The 26,558-nt window shown below is 41.4% G+C and overlaps 1 protein-coding gene across 4 annotated transcripts in view; it reads left to right on the forward strand.

The window, feature by feature from the left end:
* Nucleotides 1-4,111: 4,111 nt before the first annotated feature.
* The window catches only part of palm2akap2 (PALM2 and AKAP2 fusion), an 85,000-nt gene continuing 62,553 nt past the window's right edge, over nt 4,112-26,558 (forward strand). For 2 of the 4 annotated variants that reach the window (XM_034096010.1, XM_034096011.1), the window contains exons 1-3: nt 4,112-4,385; nt 13,286-13,337; nt 24,437-24,517. In XM_034096010.1, the coding sequence (XP_033951901.1) occupies nt 4,342-4,385; nt 13,286-13,337; nt 24,437-24,517 (177 nt within the window). In that variant the 5' untranslated portion in view covers nt 4,112-4,341. Of the gene's footprint in view, nt 4,386-6,128; nt 6,150-13,285; nt 13,338-24,436; nt 24,518-26,558 lie in introns of those variants that run through there. The other 2 variants (XM_034096012.2, XM_034096013.2) reach the window with 2 other exon arrangements.

Raw genomic sequence — 26,558 nt, forward strand, 5'->3', positions numbered from 1 at the left:
TGAATAATATTTGTAATAATATCGTAATATTGATGGGTTTAGTACTAATACTTGGATTTGTATACTAATATTTGGATGCTTGTCCTAAAATTTGGATGGGTTGAATAATACTTACTGATATTTGAATAGATGTAATATTAATGTTTGGATAATAATATATTTGGATGGGTTCATTATTAATGTCCGGACAGACACTGATACAGGGACACAGGGAGGATGAAGATGCACTAAACATATACCCATAGTATACTGTCTGTGTGTTGGGGGTGTTTGCTATGCGTGTAAAGGGTAGCGGGTGCATGTGTGATGCCCTTTTAAGGTCGCTACCTTAACCTGAAGAGCAGCCTCTGCATTACTAGCATACCTCACAGTGTGATAACCACGGCTGGACTGTCAGGAGTGGAAAGAGAGAGGGAAGCAGAGAGGAGGCAGATAAGTCCGGAAAGAAGCATTCCCTACAAGTGTAAACTTCTAAATGTTTGACAGTCAGGAATGTCAGATGTCTCTGCACTTGAAGAGCTGTGACCTTCACTTTCTCCTTTGAGCCTGGGAAAAAGATGTTGTCTGCTCTACTGCCGGTACATTCACTGAATTCAATTTGTTCTGGGAAATAATGCACCTAATTCCAAGGGTGTTCATAATAACCTTCAAGTACATATAAATAAAATGAGCTCACAAGTGTACGACAAAAGGACCTCTGCTGAGAAAAGGAAGGAATAGAGAAAATGAGAAAAGAGGAAGAGAAGTAAACAAATTGATGGAAGGAGGTATTTCATTTCATTTCAAACCTTTATTTAGACAGATAGGTCCCTTGAGATCATGGATCTCTTTTACAAGGGAGACCTGCATCAATTTAGTTCCACATGAAACATAAAAACAACATAAAAACAAACAATAGAGGACATCATATTTACATATTCACCAACACTTACAAACACCCATAGTGTCAGAAAGCATCTCGTGCAGACGTGCCTTAAAAACATTCAGAGAAATAAAATTGCTCAATTTTAAATTTGGACTGTAGGCTGTTCCAAGCAAGTGGAGCTGCGCACATAAAAGCCGTCTTACCTAAGACAGTCCTCACTCTCGGCACATCTAACAAGACCACATCCTGCGATCTCAGACAATAGCTGCCCGCAACTTTCTGCTTTACCAGAGAACAGATGTAATACGGGAGTTTGCCCAACATAGCTTTATAAATAAAAGTGTACCAGTGACTGAGCCTCCGTACAGAGAGTGATGGTAAACCTGCCTTGGTATACAGTGTACAGTGATGTGTAAGCGCTTTACAATTAATAATGAGATTATAATATAAATAAAGCTGAGATAAAGAAGCATGAAGGAATGTAAGTTCCTTAAATATTTGGGGGAGGAATAGGAGAAAGGAGGAGGCGCAGAGCGATGGACTGAAGATGAGCTCTAGCTTAGACTCTCCCCTGCAGTCTCTGCTGGTAAGTACTCTGCCAGTAGGTTATAGACCCAATAAAAAGTCTGCTGAACGTCTTGTTTGGATAAATTACTGAGGCGAGCCCCTCCAGACTAAACTGTTCTCATATAGCGCACTAACAGAAGCAACTGGATGCTTGTCTGTTTGAGCTGTTTGAGCTTTTAAATTCTGTGATTGGCAAGCATCCTCATCCGACTCTACTGCAGTGTATATTATCTGTGTTGGTTGGATTCAACATGTGACAGCTGTTCCTCTCTGTCTTTGTGCTTCATATTACAGAATATGTTTTGGTCACTGATATCAAGATTTTTGGATAGTTCACAGTAATCTGCAAAATAAATATAATTGAGGAAATGCAGCACTTGTTATATTTAAATGTAATCTCATCTGGAGCTTTCACTGAATCCAGCTGTGGAAATCGGGCTTGTTTAACATTAACATGACAGCTCCAACTCATCTGGATCTGGAGGAGGAGGATTTGATTCCTAGAGTACAGCCATCCGTTAGATCAGTGGTTCCCGCGCCAGGCCTCAGATGATTTGAGGCCAAATATCATATTTAGACTTTTTTTTTTTTTCATATAATTGTAAGGCAATACATGATTGTCACTAAAAGCCATGTCTCTACATTACTATAAAATATAAAAAATAATTTACTAATTAATTTGAATAAAAATTCAAGTTAGTATTAAAGGCATACAAAGACAGAAATGTATAATTCTTTCTTTAATGTAAATGTTTCTTCTGCCCATAAAGTGTCCGAACCAGGCTTGTCTGGATAAGCACATTTTTAAAACATAGTCATTGTCCATGCCGGTTTCAGTTGGATTATTTGTCACAGTTGCTCCGATCAGATCGGTCTCCTTCATTTTGTAGATTATTTACGACTTTTGAATCCACATAAACACATCGGCAAAATCCGGCTTACTTTGAGCATGTGTTTTAAACAGTTTAATCCCTTTGTGAATTGTTTCCACTTGCGCCGTCCTTTAATTTCTTCATTCAGCGGGAATCCAAATTAATTAATCCTGAGTCCAATAGCCATCAAAGTCACTCCAATAGTGCTCCTTAATTACGCTTTCATCCTCCTTTAACACAATACTTCACATTCATCCAGTTTGTGACAGTAGTTGTAGCTTTTTTGAGATTTTAAACTTTAATTACCGCTGTTGGGCGCAACTTCCAACAGGAGTCATTTGGGGGGGCTCTTGGGAAAAAAGGTTGGGAACCACTGCGTTAGATAATGTCTGTCCCTGGTGACGTGCCTCAGTTCTCACAGACAAGTGCAGACTCTCAACAATGTTGAAAAAATCAGTTGTCATGGTCAAATCAGGATTGTGAATACTTACATTTTTGTTTTGTTATGGTTGTCTCCAATTGTTTAAAAAAAAACATGTATCAGTGTGCTGACTGTGAGGATTCTTTCTGACAAGCATGATTCCAGTCTTTCCAGACATACATAGTGATGGACTCAGGCTCTCTGAGTGGCAGGGATACATAACATAGAAAAGCAACAGTGCACAGAAAACGTTATAGTATGCAGGGCCATACCATATGTAACATATATACTTTGTTATGTTTGTTTGATTTCTATCCATTGGTGCATTGCATAACATTTTCTCCACTGCAAGGGAATCTGGGGGGTACCCTATCACGTTTCTTTTAACCGTAGGGAGCACTAAAACACATCCCCAGAGGGCACTTGTTCCCGTTTTCTCCATTACAAGTGCACCAAGAGGGCACTTGTTCCCGTTTTCTCCATTACAAGTGCACCAATAAGGCACTTTATTTTATTCTCTCCACTGGGAGGGCACTCTTAAGGGCATTTGATTTATTTTGTCTACTGAAGGGGCATCTTAGAAGGCACTTGATCACGTTTTCTCCACTAGAAGAGCAACAAGATCGCACTAACTTATCTTTTCTCCAATGGATGGTCACATTATTAAGTTTTCTCTCCTGAATAAGCACCCAGGAGTGAACATCATGTTTTCTCATTTACCCTAGAGGGCACTTCTCCATGTTTCCTAAGGGCACATTACTGGGCGATTAATCACATTTTCCTGTGACAGGAGGTGCAACATATAGGGCACTTTTTCATGTGTTATCCAAGGGGGGTCGCCCCCCTGCCCTCGCCATGTGTCCACATGTGTTTACCTCCATTTTCTGTGAACCCTTTAAGGTTGCAGGACACAAGCCTTACAATGGAGGATTTTTTTAGTATCTACCTCTTTAAATGAATCCCTCAGCCGTCTCAAAGGGGAAAGGTTCTCATGGCAGCAGCAGGGATGAGGTTGGCCACTCCTTTCTTTATACTGTAACTCCCCTAAGGCTCTCCTTCTCTCTTCCATCCTTAGCTCTCTCATACTCCTTCTCCCTCATCTCAATCACACTCACTCTGAGTCACAGCATCTTATTACCTCATTCTCCTCACCTACACATCTCTCCCTTTCCCAGGGGCATCATCACCTGCACATTTAAACACACACATACACTGAACCACTCCTTCTCTCTCTCTCTCTCTCTCTCTCTCTCTCTCTCTCTCTCTCTCTCTCTCTCTCTCTCCTATTTTTCTCTCTTCCTCTCTCTCTCTTCCTCTCTCTCTCTCTCTCTCTCTCTCTCTCACACACCAATGCGCTCACACCCATCCCCTCCTGCTTGCAGAGCAGGGCGATGCAGGAGCAGCAGAAGCAGCTGCTCCCTCACAGTGACGTGACAAACACACCGAAAAGGCAGGAGGAAAGAAGGAGGAGGAGAAGATAAGGCGGAGGGGAGGGAGGAGGAGGAGACGTGGAAGAGATAGCAAAGAGGTGGACACAACTGTCAAAAAAAAGAGGACAGGAGAAGGCGAGGAGGACGAGGAAGAAGAAGGGAAGGAGAGCAGAGGGTGCTGCAGCCATGTCAGACACACCTCTGCAGAGGAACGGCACAGCAACAGCGCCGTGAGTACATGTTCTTCCTCTTGCTCTTCCTATCTTTTCTTTGCCTCCATCTCTGCATCCCTCCATCCTCTTCTCCTCTCCATCTGACAGGCTGGGTTGTCATGGGAACGGGAGCTCGGTCATGGTGAGGCTGCTGCTCAGTCATGACTGGCAAGGAGACCCGCTGTACACCGTGTACACTCCTCCCTCTCATATCCTCTCTTCTTGCTTCACACACTCTCACACTCCCTCTTCAAACCTCTCACCTCACCACACATCTGCCATTCATGGGTTTATTCTCTTTCTCGTTTTTCCTCTTTCTTTCATTGTCTTATCTTCTTCTAATACTTTTTTTTACAATACAGTCCTGGACTCCTTCTTCTTCATTTCCCTCAAAATCCCACTGTCCCTGTTCTGAACACCATGGTATACAGGGTGTGTGAATGTGCATGTGTGTGTGTGTGTGTGTGTGTGTGTGTGTGTGTGTGTGTGTGTGTGTGTGTGTGTGTGTGTGTGTGTGTGCGCGCGTGTGTGTGCGCAAGTGTGTGTGTGTGTGTGTGTGTGTGTGTGTGTGTGTGTGTGTGTGTGTGTGTGTGTGTGTGTGTGTGTGTGTGTGTGTGTGTGTGTGTGTGTGTGTGTGTGTGTGTGTGTGTGTGTGTGTGTGTGTGTGTGTGTGTGTGTGTGTGTGTGTGTGTGTGTGTGTGTGTGTGTGTGTGTGTGTGTGTGTGTGTGTGTGTGTGTGTGTGCAAGTGTGCAGTGGGGCATGTGTTAGCAAGTCAATGTGGAAGCTGCAGGCTTGGGCCGGCTTCTGCGTTAGCACAGAAGCTCCACAATTCTCATTCTCCACAAGAAATGCTGCAGAGCATTTCTTCCTGTATCTGTATCCGTTTTTCTAGGCATGTGTGTGTCCAGAAATTAAACCTATAAGAAAGAAAATGCCCACATTAAGACAAAAAGGTAGTGAAATTAACTGCATCTTTTATTTGTTGGTCATTTCAGCAAGAAAAGCAACCTATAAAAAGACTTAAAACTTGATTTAAGATTCATGATTCATACTCAAAAACACAGAAAGACATATACAGTATCAAGCAAAGACAATGTCTCATGGATCATGTCGGTTGAATTTTGGATTGAAAAATGTTGCTGTTCAGAGGCTGACTGTCAAGTTTTTGATGGTGTGTCCCACAAGTACTATATCAGCAGATTTGCTGAACCTTCAGCTGCATTTCCAGACACAAGAGTTCTCACATCTTTATTTAATCAAAAGGCAGAGAAGAAAAAAATATAATATAACAAAATGGTATGTTGCATCAGTGCATTTGTGACCTTCAGTGTACCCCAAGAGTAATGGTGTACTGCAATTACATGTTACACCAATATTGGCCCTAACACTAAAAAGTAATATTTATCTTAATGAGTTTGTCTTTTTTATATATATATTCTAAGACAATACATCTACGTTGTTGTTGTTTTTTAAACCTTTACCTTTAAGAGAGAGTTGCATTATGGGTTTTTTAGCCACAACTTTGCTAAGCTAGCTAGTAGACCTGCACATGCACATGCTGGAGATTATAGCTAGTCATAAAGCACTTCAGTTTGGTTTAATTTTAAATGTATGGAGTGGAAACGCGTGGTTGATAAAGGTCTTTAACAAATAAATGGACTGGAAGTAATTTGTCCAATACATGGAATGAAGACCAGTCAGGTGTCACTATCACAAATGGTTGACGGAAGCTGTTGCTCAAACAACGGCTGAAACTCCCTGTGAAGAAATGCTACACAAAGGTGAGACTTCTCGATATTAAAACTCAGAATTCAACTGTATTTAAAACTTTAACTGGTAAGAAAGCTTCAAATACTTACTAATAGTAAAACCTAACTCAAGTCCAAAGTATAGCACTAATACTTTATGCCATACAAAATGGTACAAAGCGTTGGGAAACAGCTTAATTTGTCTCCATGAGATGAAAGAGAAAAGGTATTCTTATTGTGTTTTAAACTGCACATGTTTTAATTAGCTGCTATATGAATTGGTTTGGGGATGAGTAGTGACTGTGATACAAAATATGGATACAGAGCAGCAGAGTGGGAGTAAGTTGTTCCAAACACATTAAAGCTTTGTGGGTGTTATGTTCTGTGAGCGTAGAAATTCATATAGCTCCTATGCAACAACTTGAGGTTGTGGAGTTGCTGGTGTAGGTTTATTTTCCAGAGGGACAAGTGTTATACAGTTGTAGTACAGTTAAGGTTTGTGCTGTTAAACTGCAATAAGCTAGCTTCACTACTTAACTATCTCTTTTTGGGTCTTGTGCAACTCTTATTTTTGCACATATGGTCAATCAATGTTTATTTATATATTTATATATAATGTTACATTTGTCTCAGTGGACTTCACAGTTTGTACAGAATATCAGTATGACAATACGACACCCTCTGTCCTTAGACCCTCACATCGTACAAGGAAATACTTCCAGAGAAAACCCCACCATATGGTGCATGCATGTGTACTGTATATCATGAATAATACAGCTTGTGCAGTTTCTACCCTTATACAGGGTAACAATCATAGAGACGATGCATATACTGCTATAAAAAAGCCTCAAACCCCATAGATGTTGCAGATTAGAGGATGCTGAGAGGCTTTCTGGTTTGAGTGATAACTGCCTTGTTATTTTGCAGCTCACCCACCAGCTTAGTGTCCTGATCAGCTGTCGAACAGGCAGTTTGAGTGACAGCTCAGAGGGAATCTCGCCTCCTCTTTCAGAGCCGCACCCACGATGCTGTGCAGTGCAGCATGGAGCAGACATGCTTAGCTGGACCATCAATAGTTAATGTTAAAAAAATTGGGAGAATGAGACAGTGCTGTCGTGGTGATTCAGTCAGTCTATCTCATCCATTCTCCCTTAACTGTGTCTTGTTGTCCTCTGGGCTTATTTTCAATCTCTCTGGGATGGCCACTGAATCAGCGGAAAGAGGAGGTTGTAGTTGTGGTCATGCAGAGCGCAGACACCACAATGGCAGATGGCCCATTCTCTGCTGCTATTTATTGCACACTCAGGGAAGTCTTACGGGAACAACACTCTCTAGTGATGGCATGGATTGAGCATATGCAGTTCCACAGGGTGGTGCTTTGAACTTGTCACCAAATGTCTAAGTTTTCAGTTATCATACATTTTTTGGTGTTTTTATTGATAAGTCGTTTATCAGCCTAACATTTTTTAACAAACAAAGTAATAATAACAATTAATACATTAAAATAGAAAAAATGTAAAGTGTCTTTGCCTGCCGAACAATCCTTTTTTTTATACATTAAATAGGCTTAATAGTTTTAATGTAAAAAAAAAAAAGATGGATTTGTAATTAAATTATTTGTAGCCCTATATTTAAAGCACAGTAAAGGTATCTGGCAACATCCATGCAAAACAAAGTGGTTCTTGAGGCTTTTACTGAAATAACTAATGACGTTTTTACATAATATATATATGATTTTTGGATCTCCACTCCATAAGGAGGAAAATACCAGAACATGAATTTTTAACACTGTATAAGAGGAGATGCGCAAACCATAGAGGAGAGGGAAAATAATGGTATTCCGAGAGGGAACATGCTGCGGTGGTGATAATCACAGTTACAGTGTCTGGGGACTACGGCATCTGATTCTTATATAAAAATGCATCTCAGGAAGAAATTGATTTAAAAAAAGCTTGACATAATTTCTAAAAAGTCTTATTTGTATGCACAGTGTAGACATGAATGTACATTATCACTATTATTATTAAATCATCCCTCAGTGAATAATTAAGAGTGAGATAAATAAAAAGTAATGGGCTGATCTGACTGACTAATTAATATGCTATCTATATTACCTTTTATACTGTGAGGGACTCTGTAAATGAGTGATTATATTATCAATTATTATGAATGGAGATTCTGCTTGCTTCTAGTCATGTGTCCGACTTCAGATAGTTTAGGTTTTTTACTGGCAAAGTATGGATAATTCACTTTTTTCCTTCCTGCTTCCTGTAGACTAAACAGTCAAATACGCTTGGCTTTGCGTGGCTGCAGGAGACTGGATTCCTGTGTTGTATAAGCTCGGGAAAACATGTTGAGTTTTATCTGATTATTTGCTGAAAGACAGTGTTGACTTTTAGAAGTTCAGCCATGCTCCCCTCGGCAATTGCTTTTGTAAAATATAAGGCCAATTACGAAGCGGAAAAATAAACATACTCAGCAGTAATAAAGACGTCATGGCAATGCTGAATTTTAATAGTTTTTTGTTAAACTGTATGTGCAGACAGGCAGACAGACACACACACACCCAATCACAGCTTGACCTCCCTCAGTGATCTATAAAATATGAATGAGATCAGGGTCTGGCACTCCACACAGCCAGGAATATTACTTTTTGGGTCTCTCTCTCTCTCTCTCTCTCTCTCTCTCTCTCTCTCTCTCTCTCTCTCTCTCTCTCTCTCTCTCTCTCACACACACACACAATATGTTTTTGCAACAGAGGCCGGTCTGTACCAGATCTTTCAGCTATTTTGGGGAGAATTACAATGTGGCAGCGCTAAGCCCAGGAAAAGCAGGCAAAATAAATGGCTGCATTAACATAACACACACACACACACACACACACACACACACACACACACACACACACACACACACACTAATGCTCAAATTCACATGTACAGTTTATTCAGACTTACTTTCTCTGTCCGTATTTGCTCATTACCTCAAACTAACTGTGTGTGCGTGTGTGTGTGTGTGTGTGTGTGTGTGTGTGTGTGTGTGTGTGTGTGTGTGTGTGTGTGTGTGTGTGTGTGTGTGTGTGTGTGTGTGTGTGTGTGTGTGTGTGTGTGTGTGTGTGTGTGTGTGTGTGTGTGTGTGTGTGTGTGTGTGTGTGTGCGTGCGTGCGTGTGTGTGTGTGTGTGTGTGTGTGTGGGCCTCTGGTTCCACATCTGGAGGCCATTACCTCTGGGCTGGGATGGGGGGGAGAGGCGGGCCGGGCTGGCTGTGCAGTGAGGTCATCGCGTCGTCGTGGCGATGCAGAGGAACAATGATGCTGTTGTGTCCATCGACGACAGACCAACATAACTGACGCCAGGGTTAAGGGGTTGAAGGGGGGGGGGGGGGGAGGTGGCAGAGATAGAGTTAAAAAGTCATGGGAATGGAATAGAAACACTTATAATGAAGTGGAAATGTTAAAGTGAGGAAGTATTCTTAGCAATGACAGTGTGTGCATGCAGCCAACTCCATGATGTGATTGGTGTGAGTCCAGATCAAACAGAGACGGGCCAGAAGTCTTGGAGCGGCTGCAGTCAGACAGCTGCAGCGCTGAGCCTGCCTCCATAACCTAAACTACAGTTACTGAGACCTCAAACAGGTCATGCTCTATATTAACATGTAGTCCACACATTACAGCTGGAGCAGGGTGTTTTAATAAGGGCGGGTCCCGGGTGATGGAGTCCAGTTTTTATTTGTCCTCTCTTGACGGTGAGCCTCAGTGAGCCTATAGTATTAAGCTTATGCTTTTGGCATTATCTGACAAAGGGTAAAACAGTAGATGATACATTTGACCTTAAAGATGAATACATTAAAGATGATGGGAACACATTAGCACTGCAACAACTATAGCATCTCATACATTTAGCAAAACTATCTAATCAAATGCCTATTGGTTGTTTCTGGGCAGTGCAGCTATATACACAACATTGACATAATATCAACATGTAAAGTCGAAAGGATGAGTAAACATTTGCCAATTTACGCAGACAAAAAGCTGTTTTGGTCTCAACCAATGTTGTACGTTATGAACAACTGTACTATATTAAAAAGTCTCAAAACATGAACAGAAAGCTTTAACCTGACATAAAAGGCTAATCAGATCTGACAGGTTCTAAGTAACTACTAAATGAAGCCAGAAAACCATATTTTTGTTCGTCAAAAACGGTATAATGACTCCTCCATAGATATGAAAATCGTGTCGAAAAGACGTCAGACGGCATAGACAGCTTTGTCGTTGGTGTTTACGTCCGCGGTGCCACTTTGTATACGGACGTCATGTTCTTGCAATAATTTATACTTATATACAAGATCAGTGCCCTCATACTATATCTTTCTAGAAAACCCCCTGAAAGCAATATCATTTTTACTCTTTAATTACTTAACTATGAACTTTTTCAAACTCCAACATACAGTAGGCGATGTAAAGACTTCTGTAAAAAGAAACAAAAACACCTAAAACAAAAAAATACTGGGTAAGGAAAGTAATGTTGAACTGTCCCACACAGAAAGGCAAGCTTTAGAGAATAAAATGACACCACTCGTGAACACTGTCTTTTTTCTGAGCATTATTTTAGATACAGCATAACAGATGGAAGCTACTGTATAGCTGAGACATAAACACAACTTATTTTGATTTATTCACAGCTGTGTCTTTACGGGACAGATACTCTGCAGCTGCAATTATTTATTGTACATTTATCTTCTTCTCTTGGAGTAATGCAGTGTGTGTGTGTGTGTGTGTGTGTGTGTGTGTGTGTGTGTGTGTGTGTGTGTGTGTGTGTGTGTGTGTGTGTGTGTGTGTGTGTGTGTGTGTTGTGTGTGTGTGTGTGTGTGTGTGTGTGTGTGTGTGTGTGTGTGTGTGTGTGTGTGTGTGTTACATGCTTCCGTATTCCCTGAAGAGTCGGCCAGGACTACTGCTGCTGCTGCTGCTTTTTTTCCTTATAAGGATGCGTGCTTGTGGAAGGAGAAAAGAGGAAGAGGAGAGGGATTGAGGATGAGGAGGATATGGATAGAGGGAAAGCGGGACAGGTACGGGAAAGAGAGGAAGACTAGGTAGGAGAAATGGAGGGCAGAGATGCACCAGGGGAGGCATGGTGATATTTGGAGGAAAGGATTCAAGGAGGAACAGTTGGATATGGGAAAGTTGAGATGAGTGTCAAAAAGAGGGCATCAATGCAGTGAATGAAAGGGGAAAAAGAAAAGGAAAAGAGTTAAGGGTGTAAAGAAGGAGAAAGGGAGGATAGAGAGAGTGAAAAAGAGGAGAAAATAAGCTAAATAAAGTAAGTTGTGAAAGAAGAGGAGAAGAGGAATGTTGAACCTAGAATGTTAAAAAGTGAGAAAGAAAATTGGGACACAGTTAACAGTGACCCAATTACACACACTCTGCTTTTGTGTGTGTGTGTGTGTGTGTGTGTGTGTGTGTGTGTGTGTGTGTGTGTGTGTGTGTGTGTGTGTGTGTGTGTGTGTGTGTGTGTGTGTGTGTGTGTGTGTGTGTGTGTGTGTGTGTGTGTGTGTGTGTGTGTGTGTGTGTGTGTGTGTGTGTGTGTGTGTGTGTGCGTGTGTGTGGCCTAGCATTACTATACTTGTGGGGACCTAAATCTGTTTACACAGTCACGTGTGGGGACTCGCCTCCCTTATGGGGACAAATTGGAGGTCCCCATGAGGGGAATCATTAATTTTAGGGTGAAGACTTGGTTAGGTTTAGGATTAGGGTTAGGGTAAGGGTAGGGGTTAGGGTTAGGCATGTGTTGGTTATGCTTAAGGTTAGGATAAGTCTCCAGGAAATGCTTTTTAAAGAGGTGTTTTTGCAGTTTGTATTTAGAGACATGTCCCATTGATGTTCACGTGCATCAATTCCTAGTGACACAGTTATCTGCGTTTCTCTCGATCCTACTCCTTTCTCTGTTTTTCTAAACTATAGGCTTCTATTGATGCCGCATTGAAAGGGACTGGAATAAACGTATGACCAGAAATAGAAAGTGAAGAGTCAGCAGGAGGATTGTTTGTGTGTAGGCGTTGTCATTGACGATAATTGTAACACCTTTTTAAATGATGGTAACATGCTATATGCAGCGTTAGCACTGCATGACCCCTTCCCTTCAGGTATACAGTGGAGAGCATATGTCGTAGCGAGGCTATGATCCTGGGAGAAGTTACATTTTTATGAAGTGGCATCCAGGGATTTTTGTCCTGAGACGTGACAACAAGGTTTCTGTCCAGGTGCGGAGTTGTCATTTACATTTGTTCGTATTGTGTCGAAGGCAATTGGTGGTGTAGGAATGCTATTTTTGACCTTAATTCTGTGCAAAAACACTGCTGTTATCTGACATTAGACTACATGGTGATTAGATTTCCAGTTGTGCCAATGTTAAATACATTTTTAGTGTGTATTACTTTCTTAAACATCTTTTGGGAACATTTGCAGATACCACTAAAACCAATTTGATTTGATAAAAGAGCGACCAATGAAAGGGTTTTTTTTTCTCTCTCAAAAAAAATCCCTTCTAAATTGCATACATATAGATCTGTGTTTGAGATTATCTCACTTTCCTGTAGTGTGTTTGTGTACGTTTGTGTGCATGTAAATGGTCTGCAAAGGCTACAATCCCAAAGTTCCCTCCAGAGAGAGTTTATTTAAATGTTAAGCACCCAAACAAGTCGCAGTAGAGGCTTTACAGATAGAACCTGCAAAGGATCCGAATCCAGCCCCTTTAAACATGACACATGACTGTCTCTTCCTCACTCGTTCCCTCTCACCTTCATGCCACCCCTTCTCCATTCCTCCCCTTCCCTCTTCTCAGCTGCTCCTCCCAGCTGTTTCAACACACATGGCCCATGCCTAAAAAAGAGAGGGAGAGAGGGAGGGGACAAATGGGAGGAGAGACAGGCAGCGCAAGAGAAAGAGTGGGTGATAGAGTCAGAGGGGGAATGCGAGGCACATGGACAGTGAACCAGAGATCTCTGCTTCTCCCACTGTCTCCTCTCTCCACTTGGATTACTGCTGAGGAAGGACCCTGTCTGGATACTCCTCCTCCACTCCTTCCCTCCCCTCTCTACCTCTCGCTGAGGTACTCAGTCTAAAGCTCCCAGATCTCACGTCTCTTTCTCCCCCTCTCCCCTTGCTTCCCCCTCAGGATGTCGTGTGAGGAGGCTCAGCTCCACAAAGAGAGGCTGCAGGCCTTGGCGGTAAGTCTAAAAAGTTTTAAATAGTTTTTTCTTCTTCATGTTGCTCTGACCTTCTGTTCTGTTTGTTTTGCTGTCTGTCTGTCCACCCTGTCTCACCTTGGCTTCATCTCTTCCTGTCAGTCGCAGCACAATATCTCGCCTAACTTTCAGTCTCTCTACCTCTTTCATAATCCCCCTCTCTGATTCTTTCTAATGCTCTCTCTGCGTGTTCACATTATCCATTCATATTCCATTCTTGTCAATTCAAACACATGTCGAGGGCGGGAAAACGCTTGTGGGTCTTTGCCACATATCAGAGTTCAAGTTTTATTGATTGAATTCCTACGACGTGAAGAATGAATGCCACACATTAGGGTCACCCCTTGGCTGAGGTGGTGGTGTTACGTAGTGTTTATTAGTGGTTCTGAAGCCAGCTAAGTATAACATGTTGAGCTCTAAATATATGAACATAAACAAAAGCTGAATGATTACTATCTCCACCGCCGATATAACGTACAAAAAGCTGCAATATGATAATAGTATTGAATTTCATTTTGGTTTAGTTTGTTTTCAGAACGTGTTTGCTTGTTTTATTTAGCTGGGCTTTCAAAAGAAAAATGTGGTTTTTAAATATTCAGTTGTAGTTTTTGGAGGATTTTAGTTCATGTTTGTTTGAGCTGGATATATAGTCTCAAAAGTACCGTCTCCTTTTGTTTTGGTAACGATTTGCTATCGCTAAAAAGCATAAACAGAAATAAAGTATGTCCATTTCTTTTTTTATTACTTTTTTCAACCAGCCAATATTGATTTTGTTCAGTTTTAACATTTTATTCAGTTTTAGTTTAGTAACAATATTGTTTCACTGATTTTTTTCTGCTTTTGCTATAGTTTAATATAATAACCCTGGCATACAGTGTGTTTCAAATGTACTAAGTTAACTAGCTGTAATTAGCCTTAGCATCTGTGGTCGTAGGCTAAATGCCAACCAAGGTAACAAACTTTGTATATTAGTTTTTGTTTCTTTTTCGATCACAATGTCCTCATTGCAGAGTTTTTAGTTGTTGACTAAAAGTGAGTCAGCTTTGTGTGTCGGGAGTCCTACAGCATGACATCATAGCCCTCTGCATCCATTTCGCTCACTCAACACATCTTTTGCTGCACATATTGTAAAGTGCTTTGCTCCTTTGCTTCGGCCCTGCACTGCTGCTGCAGTTTGTCTGTTGTGGCCGCTCTCAACTTCTTCCATGTCGTTGTTTGCGGCTCAAACCAACGTAGAGGAAAGTTGTTGTGTTTTTTTTTTTGGTGTATGTTCTTGCGAAGATAGAATGACCTAAGGTGCTCCAGAATGCTTTTCGGTGTTCTGTATCATCTGTTGAAGTGTTTGGCTTGGTACTGATAGGACTTACGGAGCAACAGTTACACCGGGAGTCACTGCCTGGGACTACATTTGGCGCCAGTGAGCAACCACAGCATACCACACACACTCAAGACGCACAGGAACACACACACACTCGCTCATACACACAAGCGGCAGCAGATGGAGAAACTATTTTGGCCACGTTGAAACACGGCAGCCATACCAGGCTGTATGTACTTAAAGCAGTCAGGCTCTTAAAGAGAGTGGAAAGTTCTTCAGCGGAGAGGATCAAGCGTTTCTGCTTCTTGCATCATTTGGCGAAACACGACTCAAATCATCATCAACTACGTGATCGTGCACGGTTTAGGTTTGCTGCACCACGCCAGGAAACACAACAAACGTTACAGAATATTCTGAGGACAGCGGTCGTAACGCTACAAATAATTCTCTATGTAATCTTTCCTGAAATACTATCAGATTACTGGAATTGATTTTGTTTAAAGTAAAGTCACATTGTGAATATGATTATATCATTTGAGCTCGTTTTGTTTCCTCTGAACGAGCGCCTGCCTTGTCTCAGCTCTGCGTGTGTACACTGTGTCAAAGACAATAAGGCGCACTAATAGCTTTCAAGCCCTACCAGGCACTCCAATAGAGAACGGTTAATATTACACTATTAGTACTAACAAGTCTCTGAGGCACTCTGGAAGCTAAATACCCAGTGTAAATACAGGAGCTGGACAGAGCTTCTCAAAAGGAAGGGGATGGACTTTATGGAACCTCTTATGACCGTGGATGAAGAGAAAGAGTTCCAGCACAACTAAAACACTAGATTAGAAGAGTTTGAAGTGTCCCCGGACATAAGTGCAAAAACGAAATGTCATTGCATTCAAGAAGAGTGAAGACAAGCAATATTTTAGAGCTGGAAACAGTTAATATTTTCGCTCTGTCGTTGATTTATAGATATTCATTTTAAAGAGGAAAAAATAAACCACAAATGATCAAGAATTTAAGAAACTTGAATGAAATAATTGTAACAATTTTTTCTCTTTATTTAATCTATCGACCATCAAAACAACTTGAATATGAGTTTCATAGTTTACAATTAATTTGTTAATCAATTCATCGTAGGAGGTCCAAAAACATTCCACATATTTTTTATACTATTTTTACTGTCTGCCTTGATTTTCTGAATAAGTAAACCCCTGTGGAGAGGTGTGTATAGTGCATTCACACTGTCTCGGGTCTGCAGCTGACATGCGAATGATTTCATCAATTATTGATACCTCATCAATACTTAAGCGGTGCTCGAGCCAAATTGGAATCTTCCGCTAAAATCCGAGCCCAGTGGGCGGTTCTCTGTGTCTGAGCGGTGTGAACACACAGCTCACACTGATTTAATTAGCGCGTCGTCTGTACTACGATAGTTTGAGTTCTTATCTAATGAACCTGACCAGAACAATGACTAGGTAGCAGACAGCTGTCATTATAATGTGCATTTGCTGCAGAGACAGGTCAATGTGCTGTGTGGCTCATGAATAAAGCATAGCACTAATGGCCGTGAATCACCACCTTTTTTAGGATGGAGATACCTTTCTGCTCAATTAGCAGTAACTGTGAGACTGTTGTGGGAGATTTAAACAATTCACTATTATTTTGAGTTATTTTTGGATCCTTTATTTAACACAAAGAGGCGTTTCATATAAAACAACTACTTTTTTTCTGTATGTACTTTTCCTTCCTTATTAATAATTGAAGTTGCAAGAGAGAAATGAATCCTGAGTGCCATCTTTTCTCTGCGGCACATTTACAGTACTTCTGAATAGTTTCCCAGTTTGTCTTGACTAAACTCAATTCAATATGACTTTGATGGTTCTCTTTTGAGTTTGTGAGAGTAAGTGACATCCAACAAAGTTGAAATGATTGGTTTATTTCTACATAATAGGAGGACTTTCAGCATTAATCATAAAGTACAACAAAGGGTACGACATGTGCCAGCGTTAAATCTCAGAGTTGACGAGTACATTTGCTCATTTGTCCACCACACATACAAACTGAAGAAGATTCCCACAGTCTGATAACGATTACCGGCCTGTCAGCCGCCAGTGGTGCAGGTTCCCATGGTTACTAATTGGTCAGATTAGGGAACAGTTGTGATGTCATGTTGTTAAATCCAAACCTGTAATTGGTGTATTATTAACATGTAATTACAGCCATCGGATGAAATACAGCCTTGTCAGGGTTTCCCCGAAAAGACGTCTGTGCATAATGTTTATGTGTTTTTTATAAATCTGTGTATGTTCACCAAATCCCAGCGTGTGGTTTTGAGCTCAGCCAATGAACGGCGAGCGCTTCAGCTTTCTGTTGCCCATGCGGCCTGCCAACCGCCAACGGCATGGCAGAATACATATACAAGTGTGTGTGTGTGTGTGTGTGTGTGTGTGTGTGTGTGTGTGTGTGTGTGTGTGTGTGTGTGTGTGTGTGTGTGTGTGTGTGTGTGTGTGTGTGTGTGTGTGTGTGTGTGTGTGTGTGTGTGTGTGTGTGTGTGTGTGTGTGTGTGTGTGTGTGTGTGTGTGTGTGTGTGTGTGTGTGTGTGTGTGTGTGTGTGTGTGTGTGTGTGTGTGTGTGTATTTGCTTGGACTCATTCACTGACTTCTCTGTAGTGTCTGTGATATGTTTACACAGATGACCTCAGCCCTTTGGACTCTTTGCTACACACGCACACATTCAAACGCACTCAAGGCCGCAGATCGTCTGTGGCTAAGTCTAAGGGGAATTAGGAAGTGGTGCATGAGGAGTGAGATGACCATGGTGTGTTTGTGGGAAAGACATAGTGTCAGGAAATGACAGCTGCTGGCACCTTGAACAAGACAAAGATATTTCAATGTGAAATCTTCCAGTTAAAATCTAAATCTCTGTGCCTGTTGTCTCTCTTGCTGCTTTATGTGTCACCAGCCCTAAAGACTCAAAGCTTAACAGTTATTATTTCACAATTCGACCACAGGTTGATCTCTTAGGGTCTCTGAAAGTAATTAGTGTAACTGGTCAGTGTTCTGGATCCACTTAGTGATGGCTAACAAGGGGGAAGTGAGTGGGGCGGCAGGGTGAAGGTGAGGGGGGATGCTATAGCTAGACCTTGGCATGCTGAGATTTGTGACTGTGGCATGCGTTAAGTGCGGTAAATAGAGTGGGGGGCTGGGATATCTGAAGGCATGTGTTGTTTCAATTTGGCCAGTTAACCTTTGCAAATAATATAGACAATATTGAATAAGTTGCCAAAATACGGTCACTTTTGGTTTCTATTATTAACCCAAAGCTTGGATCACATTTGTAACACACTTCAAGCGGTTTCTCCACTGCACATAGTCAGCTAATGGACCAAACTTCAAACATGTCCTAAAGAAAGGAAGCAGTTCTTAGTTTCCTATTTATTTTTTCGTTACAGATCAGCCTTTGACTTTCTGCCATTTGTTTTATTGGCAGCAATTTTCCTTTCTAACAGCAGGTAATGGAAAAGGGATAAACTGCTGCTAACTGTTGGCCTTGAGATTGTTTGTTCCCGTTTCAGTGAAGTGCGGCTTAATAACATATTTTCTGCCTATTTAACAGATGTTTGCCATCTTTCAAACTTGTGTTTTAGTTGACTTGCGATCTGGATTTGGTCCAGGTGACTGAAGAGAGAAAAATGGTTATCAGATTGCCCAGTTCTGCTTCATAGAATTGGAAATACTGTATCTATTGGTCACCATGACACAGCTGTTGGTTTATGATAAGTCACTGGAGTCACTGCTTCAGTTTAAGTTTTGAATTACTGTCTTTAAGTTTAGAATATTTGGCAGAGTGGGTGTTGCCAACCTACCAACTGAGCAGATTGGATGCTGGAGAGGCAGGAGTGGATAGGTGGCCAGAGGACGTTTGGTTTACGGACTTCAGCACTTTATGGGGGTTAGGAGTGTGCTTGGGGCAAAGTCATTTGGAGGGGGATGAGGGGGTGTGGTTTGTCTGGTAGCAGGGGGTCTGGGGCACGCCAGGCACTACATGCCATCTAAAATTAGCAGCAGCTGTCTTGGACGTACTGGACATTCTGGCGTGTTTGTGTGTGTCTCTGTGTACATGCCTGTGTGTGAGTGGGGTTAGGGTTCATAAAGACTTGAAACTGGAATGCATCTCTACTGGGCATTGGTGGTTTTTATATGATTGTCTTGACATTTGAGCTGATTTGGATAGTAAGCAATGCAGAGTGACAACACAGATACTTTCAGTATTGTGGGCAGAGACAACAAAGGTCATTTGAGCAGAAACACCTATAAATACAACACAATATCAGTCTAAATATGACTCTCCTAGTAACGGATACCCTCTGGTTTGCTGATAGCAGTGGCATTGTTTGTTTACTCAAGGCAGCCGAAAGAATACATTAAAGGGATAGTTTGGATTTCTTGGAGTTGTATGAGATACTTAGCCATAGTCAGTGATTGACCCTGAGTAGAAGGTTGTTGAAAAATCCCCCAGTTTGAAAGGGTTGGTTTGGATTCATCACAAGTCACAAATAATCAAAAGTCACAAATAACACATCAGCGGTTGACTAGAGATTGTGCAAGGCAAAGTGACTGTTTTTGTCAATGGAATTTGGTGGCTTTGAAGAGAGCATCGATTTGTAATGGCTTCAGTTTGGTAATGGCAAGAATGTTTAGTTGCCTGTTACTTGCTAAAACACGTGCTGCCCCCATCCAAAGCAATACATTGTTCTGCATCCAAATCCAAATGATATATGCCATAGAACCCCACTTCAAAATATCCCTTTAAAAGATTGTGATGCTTTATGTTTGTGTACGTGCACATGAATGCAGAGTTATGCGCTCTCGTGTCTCTTCTCAATATGGACACGATGAGTATAGTCTCCACCTGCCCATATCGCATGACAATGGCATGCAAGACATTTAAGCTACGTGCTAAATTTGCATTTATTGACACCACCAATAGTGTAGGAGTCAACAGGTTAGCGGCATGTTAATTTTGGACCTAACAAATAAGCATTGTCTGGGGACCTAACATTCATATAGTCCCCACTAAGAGCCACATTTACATTTAAAGGTGTAGAAAGTTCTTCCCGGCACAGTAAACACTGAATGAAACATTTGAAGCACAGGTCCATTTCAGTGTCTGTTCTCTAAGCGTTCAGGTATGGCCGCAGGCTCGATGGAAGATGATCTTCACTCTGAGATGTTTCCGCAGGGTGTGTTGGCATGTGCAGAATGTGACCCATCTGATCTGCAGCTCGCTTCTGTTTGCAAACTCAATTCAAGCCAAAGCTCCAGCCCAGCATCCCTGCGTACCACATTAAAAGCCCGCCTGAGTGACCTCGTGTAGGGGGGTGAGCTCATGTGTATCAGTAATGCAGGAAGCTGTTATTATAGGTAGGCGTTTGTTTGCATTCAACTGCTTGCTTGTACAAATTCTGACACATTTATTTGTAATGAAAGCTATCCAGTCGGTATATATAGATATGTGAGTAAGACTCCTACTGTATCACCATGTAGTTACAGTACTGTACTTGTATTGTGTACAAGGAGGCATGAATGAGAAACCAATTTAGTTACATCTTGGATTGTTGGGCCATCCAATCAAACGTCCCTTCCTGGTATTCAGTTGGTTTAGCCTTTTAAACGTCCCTCTGTGTATTACCATTATGTCCCACTTAAAAGTCCTGTGAAAGGAAGTAAATCCCGCTCTGAGTCAGGATTCATTTCAAGGATTTATAGGGCTACAGTAATACTAGTCATGTCTGGATTGGCTCCTTTGTGTCTTTCCGTATTCAGTTTTATATTGTCCAGTGAATAAGGACATTTACATTCTTGGAAACTCAGATCACCTTGTTCTTGTAAGTCTAGTACGGTATTTTTGTCCATGCCAGAACTGAGCATGAAAATATGAGTGTTGGTCTTCTTCCAAAGAGTTCTTTTGAAGAATTTGTTCGGGCTGAAAACATTTTACAAAACTACTCATGAAGTAACAACCTAAAAACAAGGGGTTAGGTTTAAAAGGGACATCAGACCCTGACTTTTAGCCTCTTAGTTTTGGTCTTTGCTGTTACTACGGAAGAGTGAAAAGCCATTGTGCTGAACTTAATTTCATAGAAACTGTAAGTGGATACTTAGAGTTTTGACCCCTTCTCCCTTACCAAAATGTTTACCTCTGTAGAACAAGAGCTTACTAAATTCTGTGACGTCCATGTGGCTTGTGGTTGGCTTATGAAGCCAAATAACCCAACGCCAATGTGACACAGTGAAGATCTCCAATGGGGCTGAGCCATTTGAAATATTGAACACGGAATGATGTGTTAGTGTCCAACTTTTTGGACTGTGTCAGCGGTAGTGGGGAAAGTGATATCCTCTGTATAAGCAGCGGGCCAAAGACTCAGTGAGTCAGTGTGTGGGAAGTCATGAGTGTGTCGCCAAGAATGTCCACATATTTTCCTGAGGAGGAGGAGGATGTATTCTCTGGGGGAAAACACAGTAAACAGAGCAGGGTCCTACTGCTGCCAATTCAGCTCGACAAGGCTTTCATCTTTTTATTAACTTAGCAGTTTCGGTTTTTAGTCTTGTTCGAGCAGACAGTGACGAATGAATTCTTGTTTTTCTAGTGGCTTGCCTCATGAACTGATCCAACACTTTTTCATAGGAGCTCTATGACCCAAGGGATCTTGGTAGTCCTCCAAAGTTAAATGGCAATCAAACCCAATTCAAGCCAACATTCAGAAGTGTTTGTGTTCATTAAATATTTACAAGACGCACTTTTAGCAATTCTGATTAATCTGGAGGAGTTTGCAATATTTGTATCATGCCAGAGTCAATTTCTGGGTTACTTTCTTGGAATTACTTGGGGGAATTTCAGGAGGGAATACCAATAGGAAAAACGCTGACGCTGCTTTTGAACAACGGTACATGCCGTAGTATAGTACAAGTAAGCAGGATTTCTGAGCGGTAGGAGGTACTTCAGCCAAATCCAATGGTTGTGTTTCCCACAGATTCTCAATTAGTCTTAATTTTGAGGCAGGACCGTTTTCACAGTGATGAAATGTACTTTCCATTACATTTCTTAAAAAGTACACTCAAAGTTTGCCACACTACCTGTACTGTATGTTAACTTGGATATATTTGATTGGTTGGTGTAGTTTCTTTGGAAAGATTATGTTGCATTGCGCAGCATAAATAGTAGAACCATTGTCAGCATTTTTTGAACAGGACTACTCTCCTTTTGTTTAGTTTTTTCCGTCTCCACATCCCTCTGCAGTGGGCACCCCTACTGCGTCGCTTCATGCAATGAATAAGGAGCCTGTATTTTTTGCTGCAGAGCTGTACGTCTCAAAGGCCCTTTAGGACAGTTTAGCAACCACTAATGTATTTATTATACAACACTGTGTTTTAAGCAGGGCATTGCTGTGGATGGGAATTGTCCTTCTACACAGCTTACCTGAAGGCTCTTTGGTCGTGAGAATATATTAGTGTCTACTATCAGTTTACTTATTCGTGACTGTATTTGCTTTTGTGTGTATCTGTGGATTTGTATTTGCGTGCATTTGTGTGTTTTGCCCATGACTGGACCACATGTCCTTGACAGTCCTTGACATCTGGTGACCATTCCTCTAACTGCACTTTACAAGCCATGGGAACGGCTGCTGTGTGTGTGTGTGTGTGTGTGTGTGTGTGTGTGTGTGTGTGTGTGTGTGTGTGTGTGTGTGTGTGTGTGTGTGTGTGTGTGTGTGTGTGTGTGTGTGTGTGTGTGTGTGTGTGTGTGTGTGTGTGTGTGTGTGTGTGTGTGTGTGTGTGTGTGTGTGTGTGTGTGTGTGTGTGTGTGTGTGTGTGTGTGTGTGTGTGTGTGTGTGTGTGTGTGTGTGTGTGTGTGTGTGTGTGTGTGTGTGATGACCTCAGTTTTGGTGCAGATGTTTTTACAGCATGTGTGCGCCTTTGTAATGTTTTCTTCGAGCAAAACTGATACAGTCAAGTTGTTTTACTTCATTTAGTTTTTTTTAGGTCTGTGGTAGACTCGCTCCAATAACTATACGTTATGGTAATCCCCGAAACCTTGGACTGTAACAGCAGCAGCTGCTTTTAAAAACACTTCGCTTTGCAGTGGGAAGCATGTTGTAGCACACATCTGCAGTCCCTGTTTTTTTGTCCATTGGGATCCTTTGTTTCTGATTAACAAAGAAGGGTCAGATCTGTTTGAATGTATTAACATAGAGGTAGTTAAGGGATTAATTCAATGTCTACCACATACTGATAATCCGGCCTGACTCGTTCCCTCATTTCCTATCTACTATCTCTGTTAAAGGCTATAGACCACCCAATGTGAAAATTACAAAAAAGATGATGACTGATTTGCTGATTCGTGAACTCTACCGTTGGTTAAGTTTAGGTCTACTAGATTACAGTTAGAGAACGATTGTCGTTCTAAATTGTTTGTCTGAGTAGAGCTTCAAAGAACAATCTCTGGTTTCATATCTGACGCTTTTTATGCCCAATTTATTAACCCAGCTTCCTCCTTTCGCTACTATGGCCTACTAAAGTCGTTATTTGCACACCCACAATCAGCCGAAATATCATGTAAAGGGTGGGAATAACAGACAATGCTTTTAGTTTTTTTGTTCCTAGCATTATTTGGTTAAATGTCCTCCTATTTCTGATCAATCAGTTATATTCTGTCCTTCACTGCCATTTTGTTCAGCTATGTCCTTACGTTCATTATTCTCTATTTTCTTTCACTCAGTTTTACTCTTTTTCGAGAGGAGGTCTAACGTTAAGTCACATTTTGGGGTTTTCCCTGATGGTTATTTTTAGCCAACAGGAAATGGCCCAGAAATACTGATTCTGCTCCCACTGAGAGAGAGAGCCACACACACATCTACTGTATCCCATGCCCTTCAGACCCTACCATGGTTGCACTGGGATCTGCTTTGTTTATATTCCCATGCATTTCCGTTAGCGTAAATCCAAAGATAGTTACTCCACATTGCCTCAGTGTGTTCAGGATGTCTCTGTATTTGAAACCTCTCAATCACCATGCGTCCAACCCGACCTCCAAACATCAGTCTCATTCATCTCCACATGAAGTTAAGGCTTGTTCTCCCCCAACTCAAATCTAACCTTCACTCTATTTAGAGGTTTCAAGGCCTAATCCATCCTCTTTAGATAGCCTGTGGCCCCTGACCCTCCATAAGCCCTGACTTCCGACCCCTCTAATACTTCATTTTGTTCCTGGGTGTCATTTTCCTGCCGGTCTCGTGGTACAGAACGCTAGAGATGGAGTCAGTCCAGTGAGGATTTGCTGATCGTTATACATCCTTTCAGATCCAAATTCTTAATTAGGATACCCTTCTTAGTTAAAGCCTGCTTACAGTAGATATATTATTGTCTGTATTGGAGAAATGAAACTTGGACCTAGCTTCTGTGATGTAACCCACTCAGTAGACTAGACTAGACTGTCAGAGTTAGTTGAGTTAAACAGTATACCGTATAAAAAGCCTACTCGTCTTTACATTGAATACATGAGAACCCTACTGTAATTGGCCCATTGGGATATTGTCTTGCCGATTACATCAAAACACTCAATCAATACACAAGCATGCATTAGTGCACAACTAGTACACCACTTCCACACTACTACCATTTTCTTTTCACTGCCCGCCAATTAAAAACAGATATGACTGTATATATCTGATTGGTGATTTGATTTTTCTCTCTTCTGTTTTTTTGTCTCGCAGGAGAAGCGAAAACGGCAAACTGAGATCGAAGAAAAAAGAGGCCAGCTGGATGGCCTGGTGCTACAACTACAGCATCTCAAGGTTTGTTGCATTTTGTCATTAGCTGGAGGATTTAGAAGGTTACGGTTAAACTTGGATTTGCACAATGACTGTGACCAACAACCTGGGGGTTTGCAGTATAACTTGGGGGGCTGGGGAAATTGCATCCAGTCTGTAGTGCATTAAGAGACCTTATTATACTTTGGGGGTTCTCCCTTCCCTGTAGTGTGTTGTATAGGCTTGTGTGCAATGGTCTGCAGTTCCAAGTTCCCTGTCTCGATTGGACATCTTTGTTCACTTCTGTAACATAATGACATCACCATGTAACACTCGCGATTCTATTGGCTAGCGCTCCAACACATTGTACGTGGCTGAGGGGCGGGACATTTCTAAGCAGTTGACAAATAACAACAGAGCCGGCCAGCTAACCAATCAGAGAAGACATGGCTCTGGTTACAGACAGAGGGTGAAAATGTAAAGCATGTAAACATGTCTCAAGTACAAATATGAACTTGAATATCAGCACAATATGTCTTAGGTTACGGTGTTACGATTATGCAAAGACAACATAACAAATAATTGCTCCTATGCTGGGTTATATGCAACATATCTGCATTGCAATGTACTTCTGGACTCTGTTTAATTTTCAGCTGTATATTCATAGCCTGAATATGTGAATACATATTTGCTTTTCAACCTACAACTGGACTAAACATACAAGTCTAGGCTACTGTATGTGTGAGATAAGAGATGAAGCATTGCTTACAACCTGAAGTAACCGTTAGTTTAAGGTCAAATATTGAGTTTATGGATTACAATGAGGTCAGTGTGGAGGTCAAGGTAAACGCTTCATGATAGGGTTAGACCTCAGTGGATGAATAGAGTCAACAAAAGTGCTCACGAAAGAGCTTTACAAATGTGTGTGTGACAGCCATTTATCTTTCTTAATGTGCTCGATCCCTGTTCCTTTTTTTCTGCTCGCCTTGACCCCAAACGTCAGTTAAAGGGACACAGTGAGCTCTAGATACATCAGGCATCTTTACAGTTTGGTTCTATCCCTGCATGTGGCTTTTACACGTACATGCATGTGTGTTTAATCACTTGCGTGCAGGGATAAATGTGTTAGTCAGTTTCTGGCTGACAGGTTGCTGTTCATTCCATCCGAACATCCACATCTCAGCGCCCCTGGTGTGCAGCCTTGTTAGACTTTATCCTTGGCTGTTTTCTTCTTTCAAGAAAAACACTCAAATCCCAACACACATATTCCCCTAATAATCACTGCCAGCCGCTACTGGTAAGCCAAGATTGTGTTTTTCAAGTAAACATGGTTCTTCTAATAGTAAGCGGTGGAGACACAAACTTCTGACGGAATTGTGAGCTCGGAAAAATTAGCAGCTTTGAAACATCTGTAATTTCCCTCGAGTTCTTGAACCTTTCAACCAATGAAGAATGAGTCCCTTGACCTCACATGAGCTCGGAAAAACACATGACCTCTCAAATCGAGACACAATCATCCTTAATTGTGATGACTCGTGGACCAAATTGCTGCACGGATGCACCGTGGGTGTGGAAGCGGCTGTGGTTACCCAATTATACTACAAATATCTATGGTAGCCAGCTTCGATATTTGCAGTAAAATACATTCCATTCTCTAATTAGAGCCTTTAAACACACTTGGCAACAATGACTCCTGTATTAAATGAGTTTGATTCCTACAAGTCTGCGTTTTCTAGCTTTTAACACCCACTTGTGGAAATATGGACAAAACAGAAACATTGATTAAAGCCATGAGCGCAGTGTGTATTTGACGTACAACCATTTATGAGCGTTAAGCTGTCGCACCTGGGTTTGATCATGGTTTTCAGTGTCGAGTTCTACAGTGTGAGCCCAGCTGCAAAGCATACTTCGAATCCACTGTAGCAGACACAACACTGCCGGAAACGGGAGTTCATCATTGGCAAGAAAACAAAAATGATCTCAGTGTTATTAAGCATGACACATGTGACTTTTCCATTTCCATGTTTGCTTCTTGAATTGAATACTGATGCATTTCTTTATTTGTTCCAATGATGTGGGTTATTCT

Source organism: Pseudochaenichthys georgianus, chromosome 12, assembly GCF_902827115.2.
Source record: "Pseudochaenichthys georgianus chromosome 12, fPseGeo1.2, whole genome shotgun sequence".
NCBI classification, from domain to species: domain Eukaryota; kingdom Metazoa; phylum Chordata; class Actinopteri; order Perciformes; family Channichthyidae; genus Pseudochaenichthys; species Pseudochaenichthys georgianus.